The sequence below is a fragment of the Cajanus cajan genome, chromosome 11 (genome assembly GCF_000230855.2).
Source record: "Cajanus cajan strain Asha chromosome 11, NIPB_CcT2T_4, whole genome shotgun sequence".
Lineage (NCBI taxonomy): Eukaryota > Viridiplantae > Streptophyta > Magnoliopsida > Fabales > Fabaceae > Cajanus > Cajanus cajan.
Window position 1 is genome coordinate 34,151,831 of NC_138527.1, and position 25,127 is coordinate 34,176,957.

General features: G+C 32.1%; 2 protein-coding genes across 5 annotated transcripts; one reads left to right on the forward strand and one right to left on the reverse strand.

Annotated features, from left to right (window-relative positions):
• Nucleotides 1-5,102: 5,102 nt before the first annotated feature.
• XLG3 (extra-large GTP-binding protein 3) lies at nucleotides 5,103-12,280 on the forward strand. 4 transcript variants are annotated; one of them, XM_020370767.3, is made up of 9 exons: nucleotides 5,103-5,416; nucleotides 6,023-7,142; nucleotides 7,412-7,549; nucleotides 7,983-8,087; nucleotides 8,178-8,357; nucleotides 8,701-8,884; nucleotides 10,063-10,310; nucleotides 10,943-11,115; nucleotides 11,532-12,280. In XM_020370767.3, the coding sequence occupies exons 2-9, from the start codon at nucleotides 6,174-6,176 to the stop codon at nucleotides 12,124-12,126; spliced, it is 2,592 nt and encodes an 863-aa protein (XP_020226356.2). In that variant the 5' UTR covers nucleotides 5,103-5,416; nucleotides 6,023-6,173; the 3' UTR covers nucleotides 12,127-12,280. The 4 variants fall into 4 exon arrangements, with proteins under 4 accessions (XP_020226356.2, XP_020226358.2, XP_020226357.2 ...); XM_020370769.3 differs by having other exon boundaries at nucleotides 6,045-7,142; XM_020370768.3 differs by lacking the exon at nucleotides 5,103-5,416 and adding an exon at nucleotides 5,471-5,807.
• Nucleotides 12,281-17,752: 5,472 nt separating this feature from the next.
• LOC109807997 (Proteasome component (PCI) domain protein) lies at nucleotides 17,753-22,925 on the reverse strand. Its single transcript, XM_020370779.3, has 6 exons — nucleotides 22,697-22,925; nucleotides 20,959-21,405; nucleotides 19,994-20,074; nucleotides 19,676-19,872; nucleotides 19,475-19,574; nucleotides 17,753-18,297 (listed from the first exon to the last, which is right to left on the reverse strand). The coding sequence occupies exons 1-6, from the start codon at nucleotides 22,844-22,846 to the stop codon at nucleotides 18,112-18,114; spliced, it is 1,161 nt and encodes a 386-aa protein (XP_020226368.1). The 5' UTR covers nucleotides 22,847-22,925; the 3' UTR covers nucleotides 17,753-18,111.
• Nucleotides 22,926-25,127: the final 2,202 nt, after the last annotated feature.

A 25,127-nucleotide genomic window follows, 5' to 3' on the forward strand; every position in this document is an offset into this window, starting at 1 on the left:
AAACTTTGATTATACTACTGAACCGTACCGATATAAGACACATAACAAAAGCATTGAAATCCTTTATTAATCTACTGTTGCCTGATGGAGAGGATTATTCTAGTCACTATCCATATTAAAAGTTTAATTTCTTGTGGTGATTTTAAATTCCACATTTACATGCAATCTACATGCTCATCCAATAAATCATCATTTATCATATGTTCATCAGATAGTATATTGATTTAAAAAATAAATAAATCTATCATCCTAATAAACTTCCAAATTAATATATCATAATCATATGGTAATAAAACAAACATAGACGAAATGCATTAAATTAAAATGTTTTAGTTATATGGAAACAATTCTTCGGATAAATTAAATTGTAATCCAACAATTTGACCGAGGAATCCTAAATTAATTTAATGCATTAATTAAAGAGAACTAGCTCCTCTAACTCCCATCTACTATTTTTTTTTTCACCAAAAAACAAAATCTACAATTAACAATTCAAAGTTGTGGAAAGTGGTTTAGTAAACTAAATTAATATTCCTCCTGTCCCACTCCCATGTGGAATGAAAGGCTTCCAACTTGAGCGTGGAATTTATTGATCATGGTGAAAAGGTGGGCTTTTTTTTTTTTACCTTTTCATTTCTTTTTCATCGTAAATTTTGTTCTTTCTACCCCTCAAAAAAAATTATTAATTCGTATTTTTTTATTGAATAATATGGAATATTAAAGTGGCAAAGTTGAATAGACTAATAAAAAAAAAAGTGTTTACTCGGTGTTTTATTACTAGACTTTTATTTTATAATAAAGTGTTCACTCAAACTCTGTAACTTACTTTTACATGTGATATAATTAAAAGAACTCATCGCCATTGCATGCCACTTAACCAAGAAAAAACCCAACCCTTGGTAAAACTCACTTGCAGGCCTAAATGACGAAGGAGTCACATGGTTTGTGAAACCTTTCCATCCACGTGAGTTCATAGAAAATGTTCACATATTATTCTTTGACTAACTTAACTTTCTCCATGATCAAATTAAACTGATTGACTTTTATTATTATATATATGCAGCAAAACCTTGAAAATCTTAAGAATTCTTGAATTGATATAGCAAAACTTTGTTGTGATACGACAATATGAAAAATAACAATAGGAAGGATCATGTTTCATGATCGTGGGGATACACAAGTGTTGTAATATGAAAAATAAGCCCTCACTGCACCATGATTTCAACCAATTATAAACCAATGATTACCCATTGTGGCTCACAACTAGCATGGTATAGACATGACCAGCATCTCAAAATCTTGTTTGAACCAAGCCATAACCATCACGCATCTAACCCCTTAGTGATTGAACTAGAGTTGACTCAACATATTATTTGACCTAAAATAATTTTTAAAATAATTTTTTTTAAATTAATAATAATATTTTTGATAAAAAAATATAAATATTTTAGAAATAGATCTTAAAAAAATTATATTTGTATATTTCTTATAAAGTTATGTAATTATTAATACAAAATATCTTTTTAAAGAGGTCTAAAGTAAGAACTTTGTTAATTTAAAGTTTAGTTGACTATGGATCGAATTTCTCATCACTAATTAAACTTATAACTTGTGCTATCTAATGATAAATAAATAAATAAAAAATAAGAAAAGGCAACCTTATAACTTGTTGAAAATTGAGTTGCAATTTTGTACAAAATGTACAAAGTCTTTTTATCATGGTTTTCGACTTTTAAAACTAGTTTAATACGACGAGATCTCAATCAAGCAATTTTTTTTTCTTCTCTAGTTGAACTTTCAACTATTGTAAATAAATATTCTCAAGTTGGACAATAATGTCTTCGGGGGCTCGGGCACATAAAATTTACTTAGTAAAATAAAAATGAAAATATCAACATTGCTACTTTCATAATTTAAATTTATAAAACATAATTAGAGAAAACGAGGAGAGAGAAAACAAGTGAGTCCGATAGTATTCAATATTAAAGAACTAATTAAGGGGAGTCTTATTCCTTGTTTGCCACAAACATTGTTTTAGAGATGGACGATGGAAATGAGCATAATTGTACACCCTTAGTTGGTGCAAATCATGCATTAGATATGATAATTAGCAATTGCTTTGGAGATTAAAGTGGAAGCACTTTTACATTTTTACCAAGGAAGAAATTATAGTGTGGACTGTTATGAAGCATGAGCATAGTTTTTGAAGCGTGCAATGTTTCTCTAATCAATCATTGGACCTTCTAGGGTTGGGTGGGGTTATAAAGTTTACTTTGATCATTTTGCGTGTTTGACTGCGTTTTCTTTAGTCTAACCAAACAAAAACATATTGTTTTCGACATATACTCGAAAGAATGAGGATGTATTTGTCACAAGAATATTCAAAATAGAAAAGTCAACTAATTCCAAAAATAAATATAGAAAACAATTTCCCATTTTGTCAAACTCTGCATACATTTGTCAATTGATCAAAATTCTATTATACAGATATGAACAATTATGTCCGGAGTCTATTATTAATAGCTTTATGGCATTCATTTCATGATAATATATAAATAAAAAATAAGTATCATTTTATAAGATTATGTTAGACTTTTAATTCATATTCTAAGACATTATATGATATCTAGAAATTAAAACAACGATAAATGTTCTAGACTCAGGAAAAAATGATTTTTTTAAATTAATTTTAGAATTAATTGGGATGTTTTTTTTAAAGGCAGTTGAAATGATATTTGTAACATTTTAGTTCATAAAAGGACAGTATTATATATATATATATATTTTTTTTTTTTTTTTTCGTTCCTGGAGTATTCACCGTCGATAGCAGTGACTAATCTCCTCACTACGTTGGAGGAACCTGAAAGAGTGAGATAACTGACCTCAAGATTTAACGCGGCTGCATACACAAGACACAATTAAAATTCCTGATCTTACTTGAGAGTGGACCAACCCTTATCGTTAAACCACACGCTTGGATTGTATTTTATAATTTATTGAGATAAGATTTTTGGGTATGAGATTACGTGGCGAATATGCTTTTAATTTTGACATTTTGTCAACGAAATGAAAGTTTGAAAGAGCCATAAAATAAAGTGTAGAAAGCAATGATACTCACCGTTTTATAGCGCGTCCTTTAGGGTGTCTACTTAAACAACCACACTCTTTGCCTTCTTTTTTAATTAAGGCTTTTGTTTATTCATTTATAGTTCTCTATTACTAAAAACAACTCATTCATTTCAGCATGTACATTAATTATCACAATTTTGTTTTTCAAGATTTTATCTCAAGCATTTATATATATATATATAAATCTCAAGCAGAATTGCTTTTAATAGAAAATATATATCGTCTTTTCTTAAAGAAAAACATAATTTATATCATATTATATTATATATATGATGATTCAATTATAGACTCCGGTTGAGAAAATCAAAGAAGATATTATCAACTGCACTAGTATTTATTCCATTTTTAAATTAAAATTGTTTTATGCAACTATTTGTATTAATAATTAGTATATTAACTTATATAATATATATGTTTATTATATATAATTAAAATTTATAAAATACTAATAAAGAAACGACGAATCATTATTGAAGGGGTAAATTATACTCACTGATTACTATGGTTTGACAGTTTTTTTTTTCCTTCTATGGTTTTCTCAAGTTATATAACTACATTTTGTTTTTATCTAATATAATATTCAATAAAAGAATTTTGGTTTTATAAATTTAAATTTTTTACTATATAAATATATAACAAATTTACTAAATAATTATGAATTATTAATAATTTAAAATTTTAAATGAAATATTTTTATTTTGATATTTTATTTTCAAATTTTACACAAACATCACAATATTTATATAGTATGATGAAATAATAATTTAAAATTTTGATGGATTTATATTTTGAGTGTTTCTGAATAACACAAATTAAAAGGTGAAATTGTTACCGAAAATTGTAAAATAAATATTTTCACATATCATTTATTATAAATAAAGTATATATTTTTATAATTTTATTTGTGTAATTTATTGAAACGTGTTTAAATTTCATGAAATTATAAAAGTTTATCATTAAAAATGGTATTTTTTATATCATTATTAGAGTTGTTTGATATTTCACTCATATTACTCAATCTAATCTTATTCTAAGCAATGTCAAATCTAAAAAAAAAAAAGTGTTGAATTTGATTTTCTTAAAATTTTTGAACAGTCAATTGTTCTCAAATTTAAGACAATAATGAGTAAAGAGTCCAACCTCTATTTTTTTTATACACTTTAAATATGTTTTTAGTTTTTTTTTTAAATTTATAAATATTCATTTTTAAGTCTCTAAATAAATAAATAAAAATCATCTATTTTTTTATCTCTTATTTTCATAACTGTATCAAGTGTAATTCTTACTTTCTATAAAATAAAATAAATCTCATTTTAATCTTTTATTTATAAAAATAGAAACCATCCATAACACATTTTTATAAATAAAAACTAAAAAAGTTTTAAACTTTACTAATTTGATGACCACATCTAACCAACATTTGCACGTAAAGTGTGAGAGATACTTCCACTATCAAAACAAACTTTACAATGTTTGATTACAATTTCTTACCATATACCTTACCTAAATATAACTTGGTTGTTTAAGTGTCTTTTAGATATATCTCCTTGCAGTAACACATAATTGAAGAGCTTTAGAGCATCTACAATGAGGATAAGCAATTCCTGTATCATATCAGTGCCATGTCAGCTCTAACCTACTTTATGGGTTACTTAAATTTTAGTAAAGTTGCTTGTAACAATTTTACTAAAATTTAAGCAACCCATAAAGTGAGTCAGAACTGACATAACACTGATGTGGTACAAGAAGTTACTTATAAGCAACTCCTATCGCGAATACTCTTATTTATTAAATATCTGAAGCAGATCTTAATTAGAAAAAAAAAGATGTATGTATGTGATGTGATGGCAGTGAGATTAGGCGCGTGGGGAATGTAGGGTCTGACAATAGCCCCACGAGTTCCGTTGTCTTGGTCATCACATCACGACCAGTTTTTTTGTTTTAATTAAGAAGCATCATATGCTATAGATGAAGTCATGGATACATAAACATAAACATCGGAACATCACAACACAACACAAACACACTCTGATACATAGTTTATCTCTAGCATTTAGCAATGGGGGTGCTCAGTGGGACCCACTAAGTCTCACCCTCTTCTTCATCTTCATCTTCTTCTTCTACTGCCTTCTTACTTTCTGAGCCTCACCTTTCCCTTTCTCTATTTCCTTCATCAATGGTGGTGCTGCCTTTTCAGAAAACTTCGCCTTTTGCCCCTTCGAGCTCAAAAGCAAGAGCACCTTAGATTTAAAGATCGGATTCGCTTTCATTGTGTCCCTTTTCTCAGGTACATTCTCAACGTCCTCTCTTTCTCTCTCTAAGTTCCCCCCCACCTCCTTTCTCTCACTATAAAGTTGAAAGTGATGTTTTTTTTTACTCCTTTTTTTTGGGGCTTTCTTTTTTTTATTTAATCTCGGTTGAAAATTCTAACCTTTGAGCGTGTTTCTAAATTGGTTTTCTTCGGGTGGCATTTATTAGCTGGTGGTTTGACTCTAGAGTTTTTCAACACTCGGGAAGAACTAACACTTATTATGACCCGTTCTTTCTTCCGCTTCTTATCTTTCTAAAGCTGCTAAAATTGAATGGTTTACACGTTTGCTTTCTTGTTTTTGTCTATTTGACTGTGGATAAATCACCTCTTCATGATTTTTCTCTGTTTCTTCCGAGGTCATGCTTAGGTACCATGAGTTGAATTTGCTTTAATTTCATTTGATTTTTGTTTCGCATACTTTTTTTCCTTATACAAATGAAGCCATTCAACTATGAAGGCTTTCAACGTTTGATTGCGGCTGCTTGATTGCGATGACTGATTCTCTATAAGCAAAGCCAAAACTCCTAATACCCCTCTATATTGTAACATAATTCAACCTCTTTTTTTTTTTTTTCCCTGAAGATATTTGTTGGTTGCTATCTAGTTACAAGGATCTTGGGATGTGTTAATTAAGAGAGAACAAAAAGGTGTTATAGTTATATATCTGATGCTGAAGATTGAGGAAGTTATAGTTTGAAGTTCAAGGGGTGTTTGTGATTAGTATTACCAAGATATGGATCAAAATAGGGGAGAGAGCTGGAGGGAATTAGTGAAGAAGATGCTTCCTCCTGGTGCTGCTATACCTGCTGATGCTTCTAATCTTGACTACTCCATAGCTATGGAATATGTTGGTCCACCAGTTTCATATGATGTGCCAAGAGTTGAGCCACTTGATGCAAACTCAAGAGCAATTCCCACTGCCGAACCACTCTCTGCATCACAAAGATCAAATACTCATGCAGGGTCTATGGTGATTGAACCAATCCCTCTGCCAGTGTCTCGTATTGCCGGTGTAACGAGTTCTCCTAATCAGAGTCCGAGGGTGTCTGGAAGTTCAGATTCTGTGGTTTCTGTCCTGCAAAACCCGGATCTTTCTTCCGCTTCACCTTCGGCTTCGCCTGCTTCAGTTCATAATCCTCCAAGCAATCCTCCTAAGCCGGTGGTTAACGAAGCAAAGAGGGCACCGGTTGTCACTTTCAATACTGTCGATAGATCTCAGAGGAAAGAGGTAGAGGTTGTGAAGCCAGTTTATTCGGAATACGTTGGAGTTTTGAAGGAAAGGAAGAAAAAGAATTTAAGAGTTTGTTATAGGTGTGGAAAGGGGAAGTGGGAAACTAAGGAATCTTGCATAGTTTGTAATGCCAAGTATTGCAGCAACTGTGTGCTTAGGGCAATGGGATCAATGCCTGAAGGACGCAAATGTGTAACATGCATTGGTCAGCCAATTGATGAATCAAAGCGACTGAAATTGGGTAAATATTCAAGGGTGTTGTCTCGACTGTTAAGTCCTCTAGAAGTCAAGCAAATTATGAAAGCAGAGAAAGAATGTTCTGCTAATCAGCTTCGGCCAGAGCAGCTGATTGTCAATGGTTTGCCCCTGAAGCCTGATGAGATGGCAGAATTACTCGGATGCCCCTTACCTCCACGTAAGCTGAAGCCTGGTAGATATTGGTATGACAAAGAATCTGGTCTCTGGGGAAAGGTGATGACTTGTGCTTTTATACTGAGAATAATTCTGATTCTATTTTCCCTTGTGCAAAATATTATTTTCACATTTGGTAGACGATGGAGTGTTGCAATGAAAAATTTATTTTCAAATTCACAAGGTGGACTTGTCAACATGTATATTTCCATTTTCCTAGCATATTAAAAGTTTTATTTCCAAATTGATCAGGTTAACTTATCACAATGCTATATTTTATTCTGTAAACAGATAACAGGATTTAACTTCTGTACTTGTTCATTTTATAGGATGGGGAAAAACCTGACAGAATCATAAGTTCAAACTTGAATTTCAGTGGGAAACTTAGCCTTGATGCTAGTAATGGAAATACTGAGGTTTACATGAATGGTCGAGAGATCACAAAACTTGAATTGAGGGTACTCAAGGTAGGCTTTTATCTTTGTTTAAATTTTTAACCATTTATATAATACTAAATTTAGCTGCAATTTGTTGGATTATGCTGTCAGAGGTAGGAGTGAAATGGAAAGAGTGGGGTGTGCCACCAAATTGTTCAAAATACGAACAACAGGCTGCTGTTGTTTCCCAAAGATCAGAAGATTTTGGAAATGATAAAATATTATTAAATCATAACTGAAAAGGATAATAACAAAACACCTGTCACCTAATTGAGGCTCATACTACATTGCTAAAAAAAAATTTCCAATCTTTGAATGACACGTTAGGACAATAATCAAACATTTTTAACAAGTCTATAGTTGTGGTCTGATGATCCCTTTTAATCTTTGGAGGATCCTTCTTTATCATAACATCATGGTTTTATTAAAATCAATGGAATAACCTTGTTCTTTGAATTTTCAGCTGGCAAATGTGCAGTGCCCCCGTGATACACACTTTTGGGTTTACGATGATGGTCGTTATGAGGAGGAAGGTCAAAATAATATAAGAGGAAACATTTGGGAGAAGGTATTCACCAATATTTTTGGGTGGGAACATCTTACATCATATGAACACATAGAATATCAATGAAAGTGATGCTTACTTTTCCCTTGACAGGCATCAACAAGATTCGTATGTGCCTTATTCTCTCTACCTTTTCCCCATGGTCAGCCTCATGTGCCAAAGGATGAAACTAGTCACTATACCACAGTTCCTAATTATCTGGAACCGAAAAAAGTTCAGAAGCTTCTTCTTCTTGGAATTCAAGGATCTGGTACTAGCACTATATTTAAGCAGGTATGGCTTTTATTTTCAATATTTAGAATTATGTTCATGGTAAATACTTCTGAGATAAGCAATTTTATTTCAAAATAAGAGTAGCAAATATGTATGAGAACTTTGTTGGTGTTATTTCTTTAGGCTAATGTTCCTTATTTCTCTCTTCCGTCCCCCCTTTCTTTGATTCTTTTATTCTGAGATGGAAGGGTGGGAGTTGATATGAAACCAAGTAAAAATATTTGTAGTCTCTTCATTTATGCTAATGGAATTCAAATAACAATATTTTTTTTGTCCTGGTGTTTAATACTGATTTTCTTGTAACATGATTCTCCTCTGTTGTACTCTTGCAATTGTTGAGCAGGCCAAATTTTTGTATGGGAACAAATTTTCTGCTGAAGAGCTGCAGGATGTCAAACTGATGATCCAGAGCAACATGTATAAATATCTTAGCATTTTACTTGATGGAAGAGAGCGTTTTGAAGAGGAGGCTGTTTCTAGAATGAATGGACAAGGTTCTCCTGGTCAAAATCAAACTACAGAACCAGGTAATTTTTCAGTCCATAGTAATTTTGTTTTCAAGTTTACACTTCATGTGTTTACTGTTTATCTTAGATGAGACATTCTATGAATACATGCCGCAAACTCATTTAATACCTTATCATCAACTACATCTAGTTGAGCCTATACACTTCATTTGTTATTGCATTAGTTATTCTCTGCATTTCTTAGGCTCCCTAACCCTAAGCATGGAATGAAGGAGGAAATTATGTCTATTCTTCGTGGCTTGGCTCATTAGGTTGATAGTACACAGTATTTCTAAATTTTAGTCTTCGGTGTTGAAACCTGGATATTTTTATCATTGATTTTGCTATACTTTCTATAATATGCCATTATGCCTTCTATTGGGGGAATTAGTGTATAGCTTGGTAAAATGAGTGAATTTCTTTTTCTTAATTTCATTTTCCAAGTACTCGTGCTTCCTTATCAAGTTTCAATTTCCAAGTACTCTTTCTTCCTTATCAAATTGTCAAGTTCTGTTTCAGTGCCATATCCTATTTATAGTTGGGAGCTTTTTAATTTTAACTATGAAAAAGAAAATTCAAAATTGATAGAACTTCAATTGCTATTCTTTTAAGAACTTATTAAGTGCCACAACATCTCGAGGGGATGAATGGAGTTTACCTTAATACCAAGAAAACTGGTTGCTAAATGCTAGTGAGAAGACAATAAGTGTATTCTCAGTGGAACAGCCAATTGAATGGGATGTGGAATACCACCCTCTGTGACTAGATTTTTAAATGTACCATAAAGTTAGAAGCCACTTCAGAAAATGTGTTGTGTGATTGCTAATTTTGTGACTTGTAATATTTACTTTCCTAAAAAAACAGTTGCGTGTCTCATCTCGTTAAGGCAGACAACACATCTGCGGTGTTCCTTTTATTACTGATTGACCTGGAAAGAGTTAAAAATGTGTAAATTTTCTGGTATTAAATTAAACTAAGTTGAGTTTATGGCTCCTGGTAGTAGGTAACAAAATGTTTACAATAAATATTGTTTATATATATAAACATGAGTTGATTTCTGATTTATCTAAGTTTCTGCAAATGTGCTGTTTCGGAGTATAGATCTGTGGCAATGTTAATTCCATGACCAACTTTTATGTTAATCCTGTAATGGCATCATATTGCTTCCATTATATAACTTTATTTTAATATCTATTCAGGCAGCAATGGTGAAACAAGCAATACTAGTGAATGCATCTATTCCCTCAACCCAAGACTAAAACATTTCTCTGACTGGCTCCTTGACATTATAGCCACTGGGGATTTAGATGCCTTCTTCCCTGCAGCCACACGTGAATATGCACCCTTAGTTGAAGAAGTATGGAAGGATCCAGCAATACAAGAAACCTTCAAAAGAAAAGATGAGCTTCACTTTCTTCCAGATGTTGCAGAATACTTCTTAAGCCGGGTAATTGCTCAACTGTCCTTGAAACTGTGTCCTTTTATTCAGTAAAAATTGTCGGGCATCTGATGTTTGCTAAATCTTCCCGTAGCCATCAGTTTTTTTTCTTGCTATTTTTTACTAATTTTATGTTCTGAGAAATTTGTTAATATTCCCAGCATTCTTTATTTGCATAACAAAATAGTCTAGTTGTCCAATTTCTGCTATCAACTTTATATCTCTGCAATATCCATATTGTCTGCTATTTTTTTTATTAGGATTTTTTGGAAATGAAAATAGTAGAACACATGGAGGTTTTAAGTCATGAGTACCTGGGTTTGCTTGGTAGGAGCAAAAATGAAAAGGTTGTAATGGAGGGAAAATGAAGAACCAATTCAAGACTTGTTTCCTACTCTTACCAAGCAACTTGATTTTTCCTTCTTGTCCCCACTTGTCTTGAAATTATGGTCTTTTTATGTGATTTTTTTTGTCATTATTGGTTCTGATTATGAACAATTATAGATGTTACTATAAGATTATGTCTATTGTATATTACAATTTGAAAGGGTTATTATTTTGCTAGCTTGGTTTGCCTTTTCAGCTTTGATAATTTGATGGTATTGGCATGTATAGCTGGATAACATACTTGTTTCCTTCAGGCCGTTGAGATATCTAGCAATGAATATGAACCTTCGGAAAGGGATATTCTATATGCAGAAGGGGTTACTCAGGGAAATGGTTTGGCTTTCATGGATTTTTCACTTGATGACCGTATCCCAAAGTCTGAAACTTATTCAGATAACCTGGATGCTCAGCTACCACCATTGACCAAGTAAGCTATATTCATTCTGTTTGAATTCTTGTTGAGGGATGTCTAGAATACAATATCAAAAACAAAACCTTAACCCATTAGGTGAGGTAGGCTATATGGATCATACAATGTCATTCAGTTCGATTAAAGACCAAAGTTTTAGTAATATTATTTAGATAAATGATAGTGATGCTCTCTTGCTAATATCCTCTCTTTTATTGGTTGAAAATTACAAATTTTAGTAAATTCTACCACTAAATTAGGAGAGAGGCATATTAAATGAGATGCGGGACCTACAAAATTTTACTAAATTTCAACTAATAATAAAGAGTGTTAGAGAGAATGTGTTAACATTCCTTTATTATTTATTATGATTCATGAGGAATATTTGGAATGATCACAAAGAAACAGAAATAAACCCTTCTTTGGTGTCTCAGGTATCAACTCATAAGGGTGAATGCCAAGGGCCTAAATGAGGGATGCAAGTGGGTTGAAATGTTTGAAGACGTCCGAGCAGTGGTTTTTTGCGTTTCCCTAAGTGACTATGATCAGTTGTGGCTTTCCCCAGACAGTAGTGGCAGTGGAACACTTGTTCAAAACAAGATGGTACAAAGCAAGGAGCTTTTCGAGACAATGGTGAGGCACCCTTGTTTCAAAGACACCCCTTTGGTGCTGGTTCTGAACAAGTATGATATCTTTGAGGAAAAGATCAGCAGGGTGTCCCTAAACACTTGTGAATGGTTCAGTGATTTTTGTCCTGTGCGTGCACACCATAATAACCAATCACTAGCCCATCAGGCTTACTTCTATGTTGCCATGAAATTCAAGGACCTTTATGCATCCCTCACAGGAAAAAAGCTCTTTGTGGCACAAGCCAGGGCAAGGGACCGAGTAACTGTTGATGAGGCATTCAAGTACATAAAAGAGGTCCTCAAATGGGATGAAGAGAAGGAGGAGAATTTCTATGGTCCACCTGAGGATTCATTTTACAGCACAGACATAAGCACCTCTCCTTATGTAAGACAAGAGTGAATGAGTGTGACAGTGTCCACCAAAAATGTTATTATTTGGCTATTGAAAAGGGTGGAAAATGTAACATGCTGGCCAGCTTGTGTTCTGTGATAGTATTTATGTATTCTGAAATGTTAAGTGAAAGTAATTGATGGTTTTGGTAGAGTTCTTTCAATCTGAACCTTTGCATGTGGGGAGGTGCTGTTAATTGGTTCTCGTGCCTTCAGACTTTTGGAACATTTACTCTAGCAATAGTAGGGAACAGAGTAACGGAAAACCACGATGAAAACAAAGTGAGTAATATAAAGATTTAATCAAAGTAGGATTATTGAATTGATAGAGACCGAGTTGGTATAAAATAAGGTTATTGTAAGCAACTAAGCATGTAAGGCATATAGTAGGAAAAGCAGTATACTTTTTTTCTGATATAAGAATCAATTTAGCTTTGATATGATTTTCATTTTTTATTTTTGTGACAACTGCATAATAGTGTTATCATGGTCCACACTACTGTGCCGCAATGGAAGAAATTGGAAAAAGTGAAGTGGACGTAAAACTATAAGCAATTATTGGTGTTTGTGTGCATGACGGAGATATTTTTCCCAAGTCAGATTCTTTGCCCTGAAAATCACGTCATCTGAGATGACATGATCACCACTACAAACGAGTACAAGGTTCACCAAGTTCTGTAAACATTTTCTCCAGAGCTAATTTACCCTGTCTCTGCTACAAGATTCTCAAATCTTATATTTCTTATACCAGGCCTATTTATGGTACACATATATGAAACAAGTTTGTTAAAGATTACACTTTGATGATGAGTTGTTTTTTTTATGACGGGTGTTGTTTTATCGATTGTGATGATGTTAATATCCATTATGGAATCTGACTAATTATTTTTAGTAAAATATTTTTTTTATTCATGTTTTTTCATAAGATTTGAAACTGATATTTTTCTTAAGGAAACAAGTTTCACCGGAACTAACTACATGTAAGGATATTTTGTTTCTATTTAACTTATAAAATAACTACATATTCTTAAAATTAAAGTGTTTATAAATGTTTATTAAATATGCACTTATGTTAGCACTCAACCACCCAATAAGATTTGGTGCAATTAAATAACAGTTGGTAAGACTAATAACAAAAATACAACTTAATTAAAATCCTTAAGCCTGTGGAAATATGTTCTGAATTAGGACAACCATCATCTTATACTAAAATTAAAAAGTTGAAATATCTAAACCCTCTTAACTTCAACCGGTGCTCAAAAAAAGGCTAGTGGTGTTAAAGGATTTAGTATGGTGGCATGTTTATAACACGTGCCATTCCTCAGCTTGTCTGTGCTTTCCATATCGTGCACCTCTGATGTGTGTCAGCATTATTGTTCTTTCACAGACTTGGCTTGCTAAATGCTGAGATGCCCATGTGACATTAAACGTACCATCATATATCAGCATAATAACATGCAGTATTAGTCAACACTCATGTACAAAAAACTGAGTCATTCCTTGTGACATTACCTATTTTATGTATGGTTCATAAAGTCTCAAAATTGACAAAAATAAATAAATTATGTTTATAAATATAACTTTTACTTGTTAAATATTATTTTAATATTATAATAATTGTTCTAATAAATATTATATTAATAGTGTGTCACAGAACAAACATTACAACATTTGAAATAAGGCTTTCAAGATAAGATGCTTCTCCTAAATTATATTCATTCTTTCTGCTAAATCCCACCTACCTAGCTGTCTCCCAACCCTATATGATATCTAGTCTCCTTAACTAAGCATGAATTGGGAATCCAAGTAAAAGAAGACAATACCCTTCGCCCATCCTTTCTACAACTCTTTATATCAGTGTCTTTTCTTCAAAATTCAAATTATCAGCCATGAATGCTGCTCAAATAGTATTGGATACAGGTACAGCAGGGACACGGGGCTCCTGTAGTTTTACTTCAAACACAGATACTCAAGTGATAGTAATCTTTCATGGTCTACTATAAACTTAATTTTGTTAATAAAATATGGGTATCAGATTCACTTTTGACAATTTCTCTTATGAAAAAAAGAATTTTATTGACTCATTCCTATGCTTCTTTATTTTCTAAAACTAAAGCCTTCTCAAGTGTGTTATGAGATTTTTTTCCATCATGTTTACTGAGAAGGGATAGAATAACCAACTTTCTTTATAAGATTGAGAATACTTTGCCTTATGTTTTAGTTGTGTGATTTTCTTATTTTACTCATATATTTATCCTATTTAGAGAATATGATGGGAACTTGTATTTAAGAGATAATTAATTTGATTTCTCTTTTCTTTTTCATCTATAAAAAATGAATAAAATTTTGGTACATAGGTATGATTGGTGTTGTCCAGTGAAACTTAGATAAATGTATATTAATGAAACTAACGAATAAAACTTATGAACATATGTATAATTAGTGTTGTTCAGTTGAACTTAGATAAATGTATATTAATGAGACTTGAATTAAATACAAGTATATAATATCGACCACAAGTCATATATCAAAATTTTATCCTTTAATACAAGTTTCATTAATATATATTTATTAATTCTAATTAAAAGAACATCAATTATATATATAAAAAAAGTTATACCTAAGTTGTTTTAAAAAAAATAATCTGTTTTCGTATGAAAAAGCTTATTTTTAGTTTCTTATTTTTAAATCATTTGTGATCATTCCTTTTGTTTATTTGCCTTCATTTATAAAAAAAAATCATTTGAGTTTTAGTCTCTTATTTTAAAATATACTGCAGAAATTAAATTAAGATTTATAAGAGATGTAATAGTGATGAAAAGCTAATCGTAACGTTTATATCTAAAGATTGATTTAATAAATTTTTATATACGAGACTTAAATTGAGAATTTACCATTCGTATAGGAACAAAATTATATATTTAACCTTTTCAAATTATTCTAGTCAATGCAGCTCAAATAATATAGAATAAAATATAAATCATCGATTTCGTTCTTAATTTTTTTTCCTAGTAAGTAGTTCTTAAAGAAATAAAATTATATAAGTACTTTGTAATTTCTCAATATTAGTAAAATATTTCATAATAGAGAATAAATAAATAAATTTTCAATACTTTAAATATTATTTATATAATCTTGTTGCCGAAAAAGAGACTAACAATATTTTGATAACCAAATTGATGGTTTACTCTTAAATATATTTCATTTAAAAAAACAAAAAATAATATATCAATGTTCTCTCAACCACTTTGAAACTCAATCATTTGTACATGGAATTGGAAGTGACATTGTTGTATTAAGGAGCTAGAAAGATGTACATGACAAGTTGAAAAAATATATCATATGTATAACAAATAAAGTTTACCTGAAATTTTTATTTTTAACTTTTTAAACATAAAGTGCATTATTTTTAATTTTTAAAATTTAAATGATACAATTCGTTTTTTTCATTTTGAAATATATATATTTTAATTATATTATCTATCTTTTTAATGCAATTCTTAGATGCTATTTCTCAACTAAAATTTTACCTGTGTTTCACACAACAAAAATTAACATTAAAAAAATTGACTAAAAATTAGTACCATAGATACTTTAAAAAATATATGAATAGTAAATTTTTCTACTTTCTTTGTATGAAAATTGACAATATTGAATGTCTATTATATTTTTAGAAGTAGAAAGATGTGGTATCACTTAAAATTTAGAGTTAAACACACCGGTTTTTCAATATATCATTCGAAATACTTACTTTTTGTCCCAATAGAATATATTGTTTAATATACATTACACCATTATCTCTATTTCAAAAGGCACGCAAACATTCAACAATAGCCATCATGTGAAATATACATGACAATTTAATGATGTTATTTTTTTTTTTTCAAAATGTCTTCCCCATCTTCATTAAATGAGTTTTAAAAATTATCTAAAGCATAGGATTTTATGTTGACACAGTCGTTTAACTATAAAATTACTTGAAATGTAGTCTTCTCCATCTTAGTGTGTCTTGTATTTATTTATTTTTCAATAATTATGTTTGTGATTTACTTCTTATTTTCATCATTTTTATTGTTCTCTTATAAAGTCTCATTTTTTTTTTTTAATCTGCATGAAACATATTTAGTTCATTCTCAATTACTAAAATAGATTTAGGTTTAGTAACATCTTCATTTACACATTGAATAGACTTGAGTATCATCCACATATTTAGAATCCATTTATCACTTTTATTTCTAATCACATAAAAACAATGTACTTAGTATTTTTATTCTCTATGAACATTTTCAGCACATCATAGTCATTCTCAATGAGTAGAACCCTCATATTTTGCAAACACAATCACCGGGTCATGTTCCAAACATATCAGGATACAAGTTGCATATTTCATTTGGTTGACTCATCTACTTTATAAAGTAGATCATAATATCGACATCACATAATTTAGGGCTCAATTTTGGCAGGTCGCCCATCATATGTATTGTGGTCCAATAACACAACAGCTTAAGGTTAAACAACTAAAATGGTTATAATTATAGTCATCATCATAAACCCTAAAAAGTTAGGGTAGAAATAGACAAACACAAAAAAAAAATAAAAAAATAAAAAAATCAGTGGTCTCCACTAAAAATTCAAAAATCATTTTGAATCAGATATAGACAATGTTTTCTAAACTTTAAATCAATATAGTACACCTCGAAGCGATAGTCGCTCCACATTGAAATGCTCATTTTAATCAATAACACGAACGTGCGCCCTCCCTACCCGTAATTTCAAATCACAGTATGAACCCAGAATGAGTTGCTACTTTCAATAACAAGAAAAATTTTAAATTTTGCAAAACTCCCTAAGCCCTAAACTCACTACCATACAAGAAAGCCCATAAACGTACCAATTCTGATGTTTTAAATTCGGAAAAATACAACTTATTATAAATATTAATAATTTCTTTTTATTTTTAAATTCTATATGAAATTTAACAGTAACGATGAGATAATACTTGGATAAGGTGAAAATAATGTTCTAAAACAGAGATATCAGATGATGCAAGGGTGGTACTGGTATGTGTAATTTACTCAAAAAAGTTAAACTTGTCATTTGAAATCCCCATGCAATATGCTGGACAGACAAATCCAATTAGTAATGAAATTGAAGCCTACCCAAAATAGAATAATTCAAATACCGCCCCGAAATGACCAACTAAAATCATCTACCTAACTCATTAGGTAACCCAAGAGAAGCATGTCTTACTCTCATAATGAAAAATACGAGGCTTTAGCTACCTCAACTACCTCTGTCAATTCCTGTAACTAAATAATTTCCAACGAAAATGAAACTGACAGTGGTAACAAAATACCTAGTTACAACTTACAATTCATTAAATACCTAGTTATAATTCATTATTTCAACATACGGATGCATGAAAAAGCTAATTTATAGATAAAAAAACACTAGAAACATAAATGTATAGATTCAGAGTTAATTCAGTTCAACCAGCTTTCCCCCATTTGGGGCGTTTTTTTTTATCGCAGATATGAGAGAAGTGCAAGGTCTAACTAATATTAATTATATAACAAACAGAAGATTCATCTCATGGCAAGCAGTACCAAATTAAAGTACATGACAAATTAGGCAAATGATGGTGAATGCTTGGGCACAATTCAATTAAAAGAAACTTCTGAAGTGAATAAAAATGGCCGTATCTAAGAAAAATTCGAGATACATAGTTTGTGATCACTCTAAAGCGTAAAAACAGCCTGTTTCGAACCATGTCCCTAGGCATTAAAGCATAGAACCAACAATTTCTAAGCCAAGTACAAGGGGCTGTTCTTTCCAGCAATCATTCAAAATGCAGCAGGCAAAACCCAAATGAAGCATATAAAGTTGGCTATATTGCCCATGTCACTTGGAAGTCTCCTCATCTTTTGTCGCCTTAGGAAGTGTTCCCTTTAACTTAAGAAATTGTTACAGATGGCAGAAAACAAATAAAAGAAAATCACGACCCAATTAGATCAGGTGTTTCCGCCTCGATGGACAACAATGCAGTGTGTACTTTTCCTGTCCAACTGTCCAGTCGATCCCGTAAGGATTTGATCTGTTGAATACCCAGAACTCTTGGCTGCACCCATGAAACGTGCACTGTCCCTTCAACTTGATCAATTATACCCTCAATTAGATGGACCTGCCAAAAAATAGTTCACTTAAAGCTTTAAATTTTGAAATTTATTGCCCGATCACCATATGATAATAATTATCAAGTTACGAAATGCAGAAATTCAATAAAAAAGATATTTCCAAATGCTTTCCTTAGAACAAAGCATGGATAGCTAAAAATTATTTGAAACAAGTGTATAATGCTACAAATACATTGAGAATGAAGTTGGTTTGTGTGTTCATTGTTATGATAAACATTCTCAGTCTAGTCACTAAAAAGGTGTAGAAATTTCAGTGAGAAATGTTTATTTGAATGGGGAAAAATCCCACGTCTCTTTCAGGAGGTAATGAAAGGACAAGACGAAAGCACAAATAAAAAGTGAACATAATACAATCAATTACAAAGTGCAAACAAAACATCTCAGCTTTTAACCTATGGCAAACCCCTGGAAATTTAATATGGCAAATAAGCAGCTCTCAACTTCCAGATTAGATAATTTAAAATTCCACAATATAAACCCTACTAAAAGATGCAAATGCTCAACAAAAGTTTGACCAAGCACGTTTCTTCAATTTATTTCCAGTAAACACTCCAAATCAACTCACTTGTTTCTTTTTATCCCATTTCTTAGTGAATATATGTAGTCCATTTAAAGGGGTTAAAATATTAGAGAACTAATTGCCAAAGAAAACTAGAGAACTATTTAATAGATGGTCAAAACAGATTATTTGCATTGAAACCCACTAACAACTGTGTAGCAAAAATAAAGCCGTTTTAGATATGCTATGAATGAATTTCAGGAAGCACATCATTAAGTGCTACTCAAGTGCCATGTTTTAAAACTAGAATGGAAAAAAAATATGCTTAAATCAAGACAACACCATAATTCTTCAAGTGAGGATTAAGGACATGTCAACAACTCAAGCACAAGAATTTTAAGTATGAGTTAGATTATAGTTTATATTCCATTCCCAAACAGAATATAAGCTTAAAACATTATGATTAACTGTCATTAAAGATCAAGCCTTGCTAGAAAATAATAAAACTCATTGACAAAAATGAGAAGATAGTATAAAAATATTCAAAGTTGCTCACATTCACCCAAATCCATGAGTTGAATGTGAACTACTTCAGATGGTTGCCATAGAAAATCAAACAATTTTTTTCATTTTTTTATTTTCAAAGAACTTCTGCCAGAACTTACAGATAGGCTCTTCATAAGGAGATGCTCCACATTCTCTATAGAAAGTTTGGTTCGCTCTGCAATTACACTCAAGGGAATAGTTCGATCTTCGGAAGGCCGACTGCAAGTAACAGAAATCAGTTTGGGTTGAGAATTAAACAAAACAAGTTACTAACTACACCTCAACAGGTGACAATGATGACAATCTAACTGTAAACACACCTGAATATAATCTCCATCAGACAGAGAATGTTGATCTTTTCCAACAACTTCTGTTCATTTTGAACTAGTGCTGGTTGGGCTCTTAAAGAAGCATTATGCACCCGACATAACTCTTGATATCGTGCTAGATCACCAGAATTGAATGCCTGGAGAATATAGTAAAGCCATTCCACCTTTGTCCCCAGAAGGCTCTTAATCTGTAGAAGATATTATAGATTTTCAACCAACATAGTGAAAAGATAGATGAATGAAGTAAAGAAATTTCAAAGAATAGGTAGTCCAATTTTTTTTTAATTTTTTTCTTATGTAATTACTCACTATAGGATGGGCAAGTAGCTCTCCAAAGTTGTAGATGTTATCCCCAAGAAGGGCAGAGAGGGACAAATCGAATGCCAAATCCTAACAAATCAAACAAAATAGTGCATTAACTAATATCACATTTGCAGATATATAAAAACAAATCATAGACGAGATAGACCAATATGAACTCAGCTTTGACCTCTCCTTAAAGAACATGGTGCGACTAAATGAATTTATAAAACTCAGATTCAGTTTCTATTTTACCAAAAATAAAAGCATCAACCAATCTTTAAAGCCCTCCATATTATTTTTACTAAGGATGGCCATAAAAACATTTGCAATGTCATGATGAAGTCAGAAAACTGAAGTAAATAGGTTTACCTTTTATTAGATATATGAAGCACAGTTACAAACATAACTTTCCTTAATTACCCACGAGATCAACTTTACCAAACCAATACACTAAGTACAATTTAGCTACAGCATACTCTCAATTTCCTTATGTAAAGAACCCAGTCCTACCATCCAGGCTAATAAAATAGGAGAGTATATACAAGTTTATTATCATCATCATCTTCCCCTCCCCTCTTCAACCGAATTTTTTCTTCTTTTCGAAGATGTGGTATTATCTTAATATTTTTTCTCTATTTATAAATATTTATAGGAATGGTAAGACCTTCTAAATTTCCAACACATGAGACGCAACTTTATATACACACCACATTCCATAATATAATCTACAACTTCCATGTAAAAATATAGAATATACATTTCATCCAAAAAAAAAAAAAAATCAAATACAATTTGCCTAATAGACAAAGAATTATATTTAGCTTCAACAATCACAATGTGAAACAATTTTTAGATTCCTTCTAATCTCCCCTGGCAACCATAACAAAGGCAAATAAAGTAAATCGCCATGATTTGAGACAACAGAAAAGGAACCAATCAACAAAACATTTGTGACAATTCCAACAACATACCAGCTTGAATGATTCTGATAGGGACTCCACTGATGTGTATGCCAAGTAGAGAAGGGCACTTTTGTAGAACTCAGCAAATTCTTGACGTGTTTTATGATACTGAGATGATACCCAGTAATAGCTAGCATATACAGATGGATCGATATCTGTCATGCTGTCAAGTGTACTCTTTCCATCTTCTAGAAGTTTCTTGCATTCCTTTTGATCACCTTGCTCAAGCTTGAATATTGCTATTTGCATCTTAATGTAAAGAATAGGTTCTTCTATGCGCTGCTCTCTTGTGGCTTGCAGTTTCTCAATGACCCCTCCAAGATAACCAACAGCAGCTTCTTTCTCAGAATATTGCCGAGAAACTATAACAGCAAAATGTGCAAGCTTGAGAAGGTTAATTTTGGTCTCAAAGTCTGTGATGAAGTTGTGATATAATTGTATTAAAGCATCACCAGCCTGAAAATTACAGGAAGAACCATTTGTCAAACAAATAAATTATTTATAATAAGAAAATGCACATTAGTGTATGAATATCATTTCAACAGAAGTCAAGAAAAATGATACTAGAAGCAAAAGGAAATAACAATATCCACAACCGGTTAAACATAAATACATAATGAATGGAATCAAACATAATAACAGGTAATAGTTAAGTAGAAGCATTAGTAAAATAATGACTACACGAAAGAATTAAGTTACTTTAGTTTTGCACAAATTTTGTCAAACTACACATCCTGATCTTGGTACCGAAGTCAAGTGATGATTTGGATTTAATGCTGCACCAAACTGAATGATAATTTCCAAATATAACAAAGACTTTCCAAGTGCAATTTTCCATTACATTGGGATATTTAACAACCCTGTGTATTTATGAATAAACTTGATCTTACTATCCAGCAGCTTCCAGCCAATAATGCAACCTAAAGATTTGCGGCAAAGATCCCCACTCAAAATAAACCCACCCAGAAAGTAGGAGGAAATTCACATCTCAACCTCACAAAGCACATAAAAATAAAATTATATTAAATTACTTGAACCATTACCAAAATTTACAAGGCTAGCTTACATCAAACAGCTGCTAAAGTTCCATCCAATATGACACTGCTCTCTGATCTTCATGGTTTTTTGACTTATCAATCACATGCTCCACACGTGTTAGATGTTACCATTATGCACCGGTTCGCTAAAAATCCTCATCCACCACTCCCCTCAAACCCGTGCTCCACACGTGTTAGCGTTAACATCATGTATCTGGTCGCTAAAAATCTTCATTCACCGCTCCACTCACCCGCCCCCCGGGGTCCAACCTCCACGCAAACAACTCCAAATAACTAAAACACAAGTTAAAATCCAGGTGCCCAAAAATTCACTGTCTAACAAAACCCTAATTTTCCAAATCCCACACCTAGGAGATTTCAATTTCCTAACAACCCCATCCACGACGCACCCTAACCAACATCCTCAGATCCCACACGAAATCCAGACGCAATCATAGCTAAAAAAGTTCCCATCTTCTTCCCAGTTCCAATCACAACCTAAACAAAAACAAATACACAAAAACCCTAACAGCAGCAGAACCACTCTCAGGAGGCCAACTCCCGAATCAAGCTGGCACGCACCAACAACCACACACAAAAACCCTAATTCTAACAACCGGAGAAATAAAAGAAACACAGGGAAGGTAGTGTTTCATAGCAATTGGGAGTGCAAAGAGTGGAAGAAGAAAGTGTAGTGGAGAGAGTTGAACCTGGAAAACGGCGAGAGCTACGAACTGCTCGAGCTTGAGAGTGAGCTGGTGCCAGAGCTTCTTCTGGTACAGATCCGCAAGCGAATTGTACCAATCGGCGAGCTCGGGGTGCGCGTTGCGGAGCGATTCCAAGTATTGCAGAGCGGCCATGGCGATTCAAACCCCAGACACACGCAATACGCACACGAAAAAGAAACAGAACGAAACTCTCTATTACTAACCCTCTTTCTTCTCTATTTATATACACCACTTTTTTTTATAAATAACAAAATATCCGAATAATCTTTTTTTTTTCCCTATCGTTTTGGGTCTTGCTTCCGCTCAAAGAAATGCCTTCGGCGTGAGTTTGGTTTGCTGCCCGACGTCGTATCGCCTTTCGGGGATTACTAGGCACGCTTTTTGTTTTTGGGTAACTCGGGCCTAGCGAGGCCCAGTAAGACCCAAAAGCCTCAAGGCCTGTTGGGTCCACAATTGGACTGTTTAATTCGTGAGTGTTTCTGCAAGGATTTTATTATATATATATTTGTCTTATCTAAGCTTAATTGTATTTTGTTTGCCTAAGGTTTTACTTTGTCATAAATTTTACTCTCAAATAATTTTTTCACAGACCTTAACCCCAAATTTTGAGAATGTAGCGAATTGTAACCTCCATCAATTGTTTTGTTCGTTAAAGCACAGAATGTTTATATTTAATTGCATTTCAATTAAAAAAATATTCTGCTCAATGCTTATATCAAAGCTAAAACTAGGCCTAGTTTATCTTGTTTGTTGTTTCCTTTTTGGTTTCTTTTCGTTGTATACCAAAGCTAAAACTAGGCCGACTATAATTTTAAGATAAATTCAAATCATCAAGTATTATGGTGATTTGAAATTTCTTAAAATAAATAAAAATGAAGTAATTTTTGTACTTGCCGGCAAAAAAGTAGTTTTTGGTAGTAGGTCATTAGTTTCATATTAGTAATTGAATTTGAAAAAGAGACTTCAATATTAAAGTTAACGAAAATATTTAGAGTGTATTGTATAATTTTAAGATTGAACATATCAATACAAGTGTGTATAAGAAAGAAAAAGTTATTGTTAATCAACAGGACATTTAAATACATTCAATATCTTTTATTATGTGTAATGGTCTCACATTTTTATCGACTAAGTTTGATCATAAAAGAATATGTTCAACAGGCTCAATAGTGCTTAATTTTGGAAAATATTTTATTTAATTAAATAATATTCATATCCTTGTTATGGAATCATGAATGTATTCTTCCAATATTAAGCATAGAATTCACAATTTTTCTATGTGAAAATTTGAAACCTATCCCATACAATTTTAATATTAGATAAAAAATAAATAATTAATATTTTAATATATGTATAATGTTAATAGTTGAGTTTTTTTTATTCAAAATTGAGTGTATTTGAAGAACATTTTTAAAAAATATTTTTTAAATTAAATTAAATTATGGTTGACTTTTAGTTGAAATTAATTTTTAAATAAAGTGATTTATGTTTTTATTCTCAAAGCAAACTAACTATAAAATTTGGAGTAAAATTCCAACTTGACGCAAAAAATTACCTTGTAAAGTTTTATCACTTCTGGTCAAATTGAGATTTTGGAGCATAATCAAACATGTATATCTTTACAAAATCAAATTTTACTCATCAAAATCAATTTTCATTGTCCCCATCACAAACCCAAACAGACTGATATTACTTATTTACTCTTTAAAGTAAATTGCTTAATCTAGACCAGTTAGGTCCAAAAAAAGAAAATCAGAAGTCTGCACACGATGATAATATAATCTAAACAATAAACGCTCCCATGATTCCTTGCTTGTTCACCATTCTAGAGAGGGCGTGCTTTCCCCGCATCCATCATTCCATGCTAAAATGATGAGGTACTTCTTCTTCATGTGACTTCATTGAGATTATCCAACCAAAAAAACTTGCACCAAACAAGTCACTTTAACTGTGACAACATCATCATAAAGTATCTTTTCTGAGTTAGTGTGGCGTAATAAGTGGCAATTACAAAACCCACCATCAAAATCAGCAACAGTTCCACCAAGCCATTAAATTCATCTAATGATTTACCCTGTGACTTGATAACAAAGCAAAGTTATCCCATAAAAACTCTATATTAACCCCCTCAAGAAAGGTCACAACTCACAACCAAAAAGCAAAATGGTACTAAGGGCCTCACTCACATGCTTTGTTCTTTTCCTCCTTGTCTTGGCCACTTCCTTTGTATCAGTTCACTCGAGGAACACACTGATCCCAGAGGATCAAGCTCGGGAACCGCACAAGACATGGCAAAGGATGAATCATGGAAGCCATCGTGGCCCCAAGAAACACCTTCTGAACCCAACACCACAACATCCTTTTCAAGCTCGTCAATTTCCTCTCTAGTTTTCTTTAAGGTTCTTTTATTTTC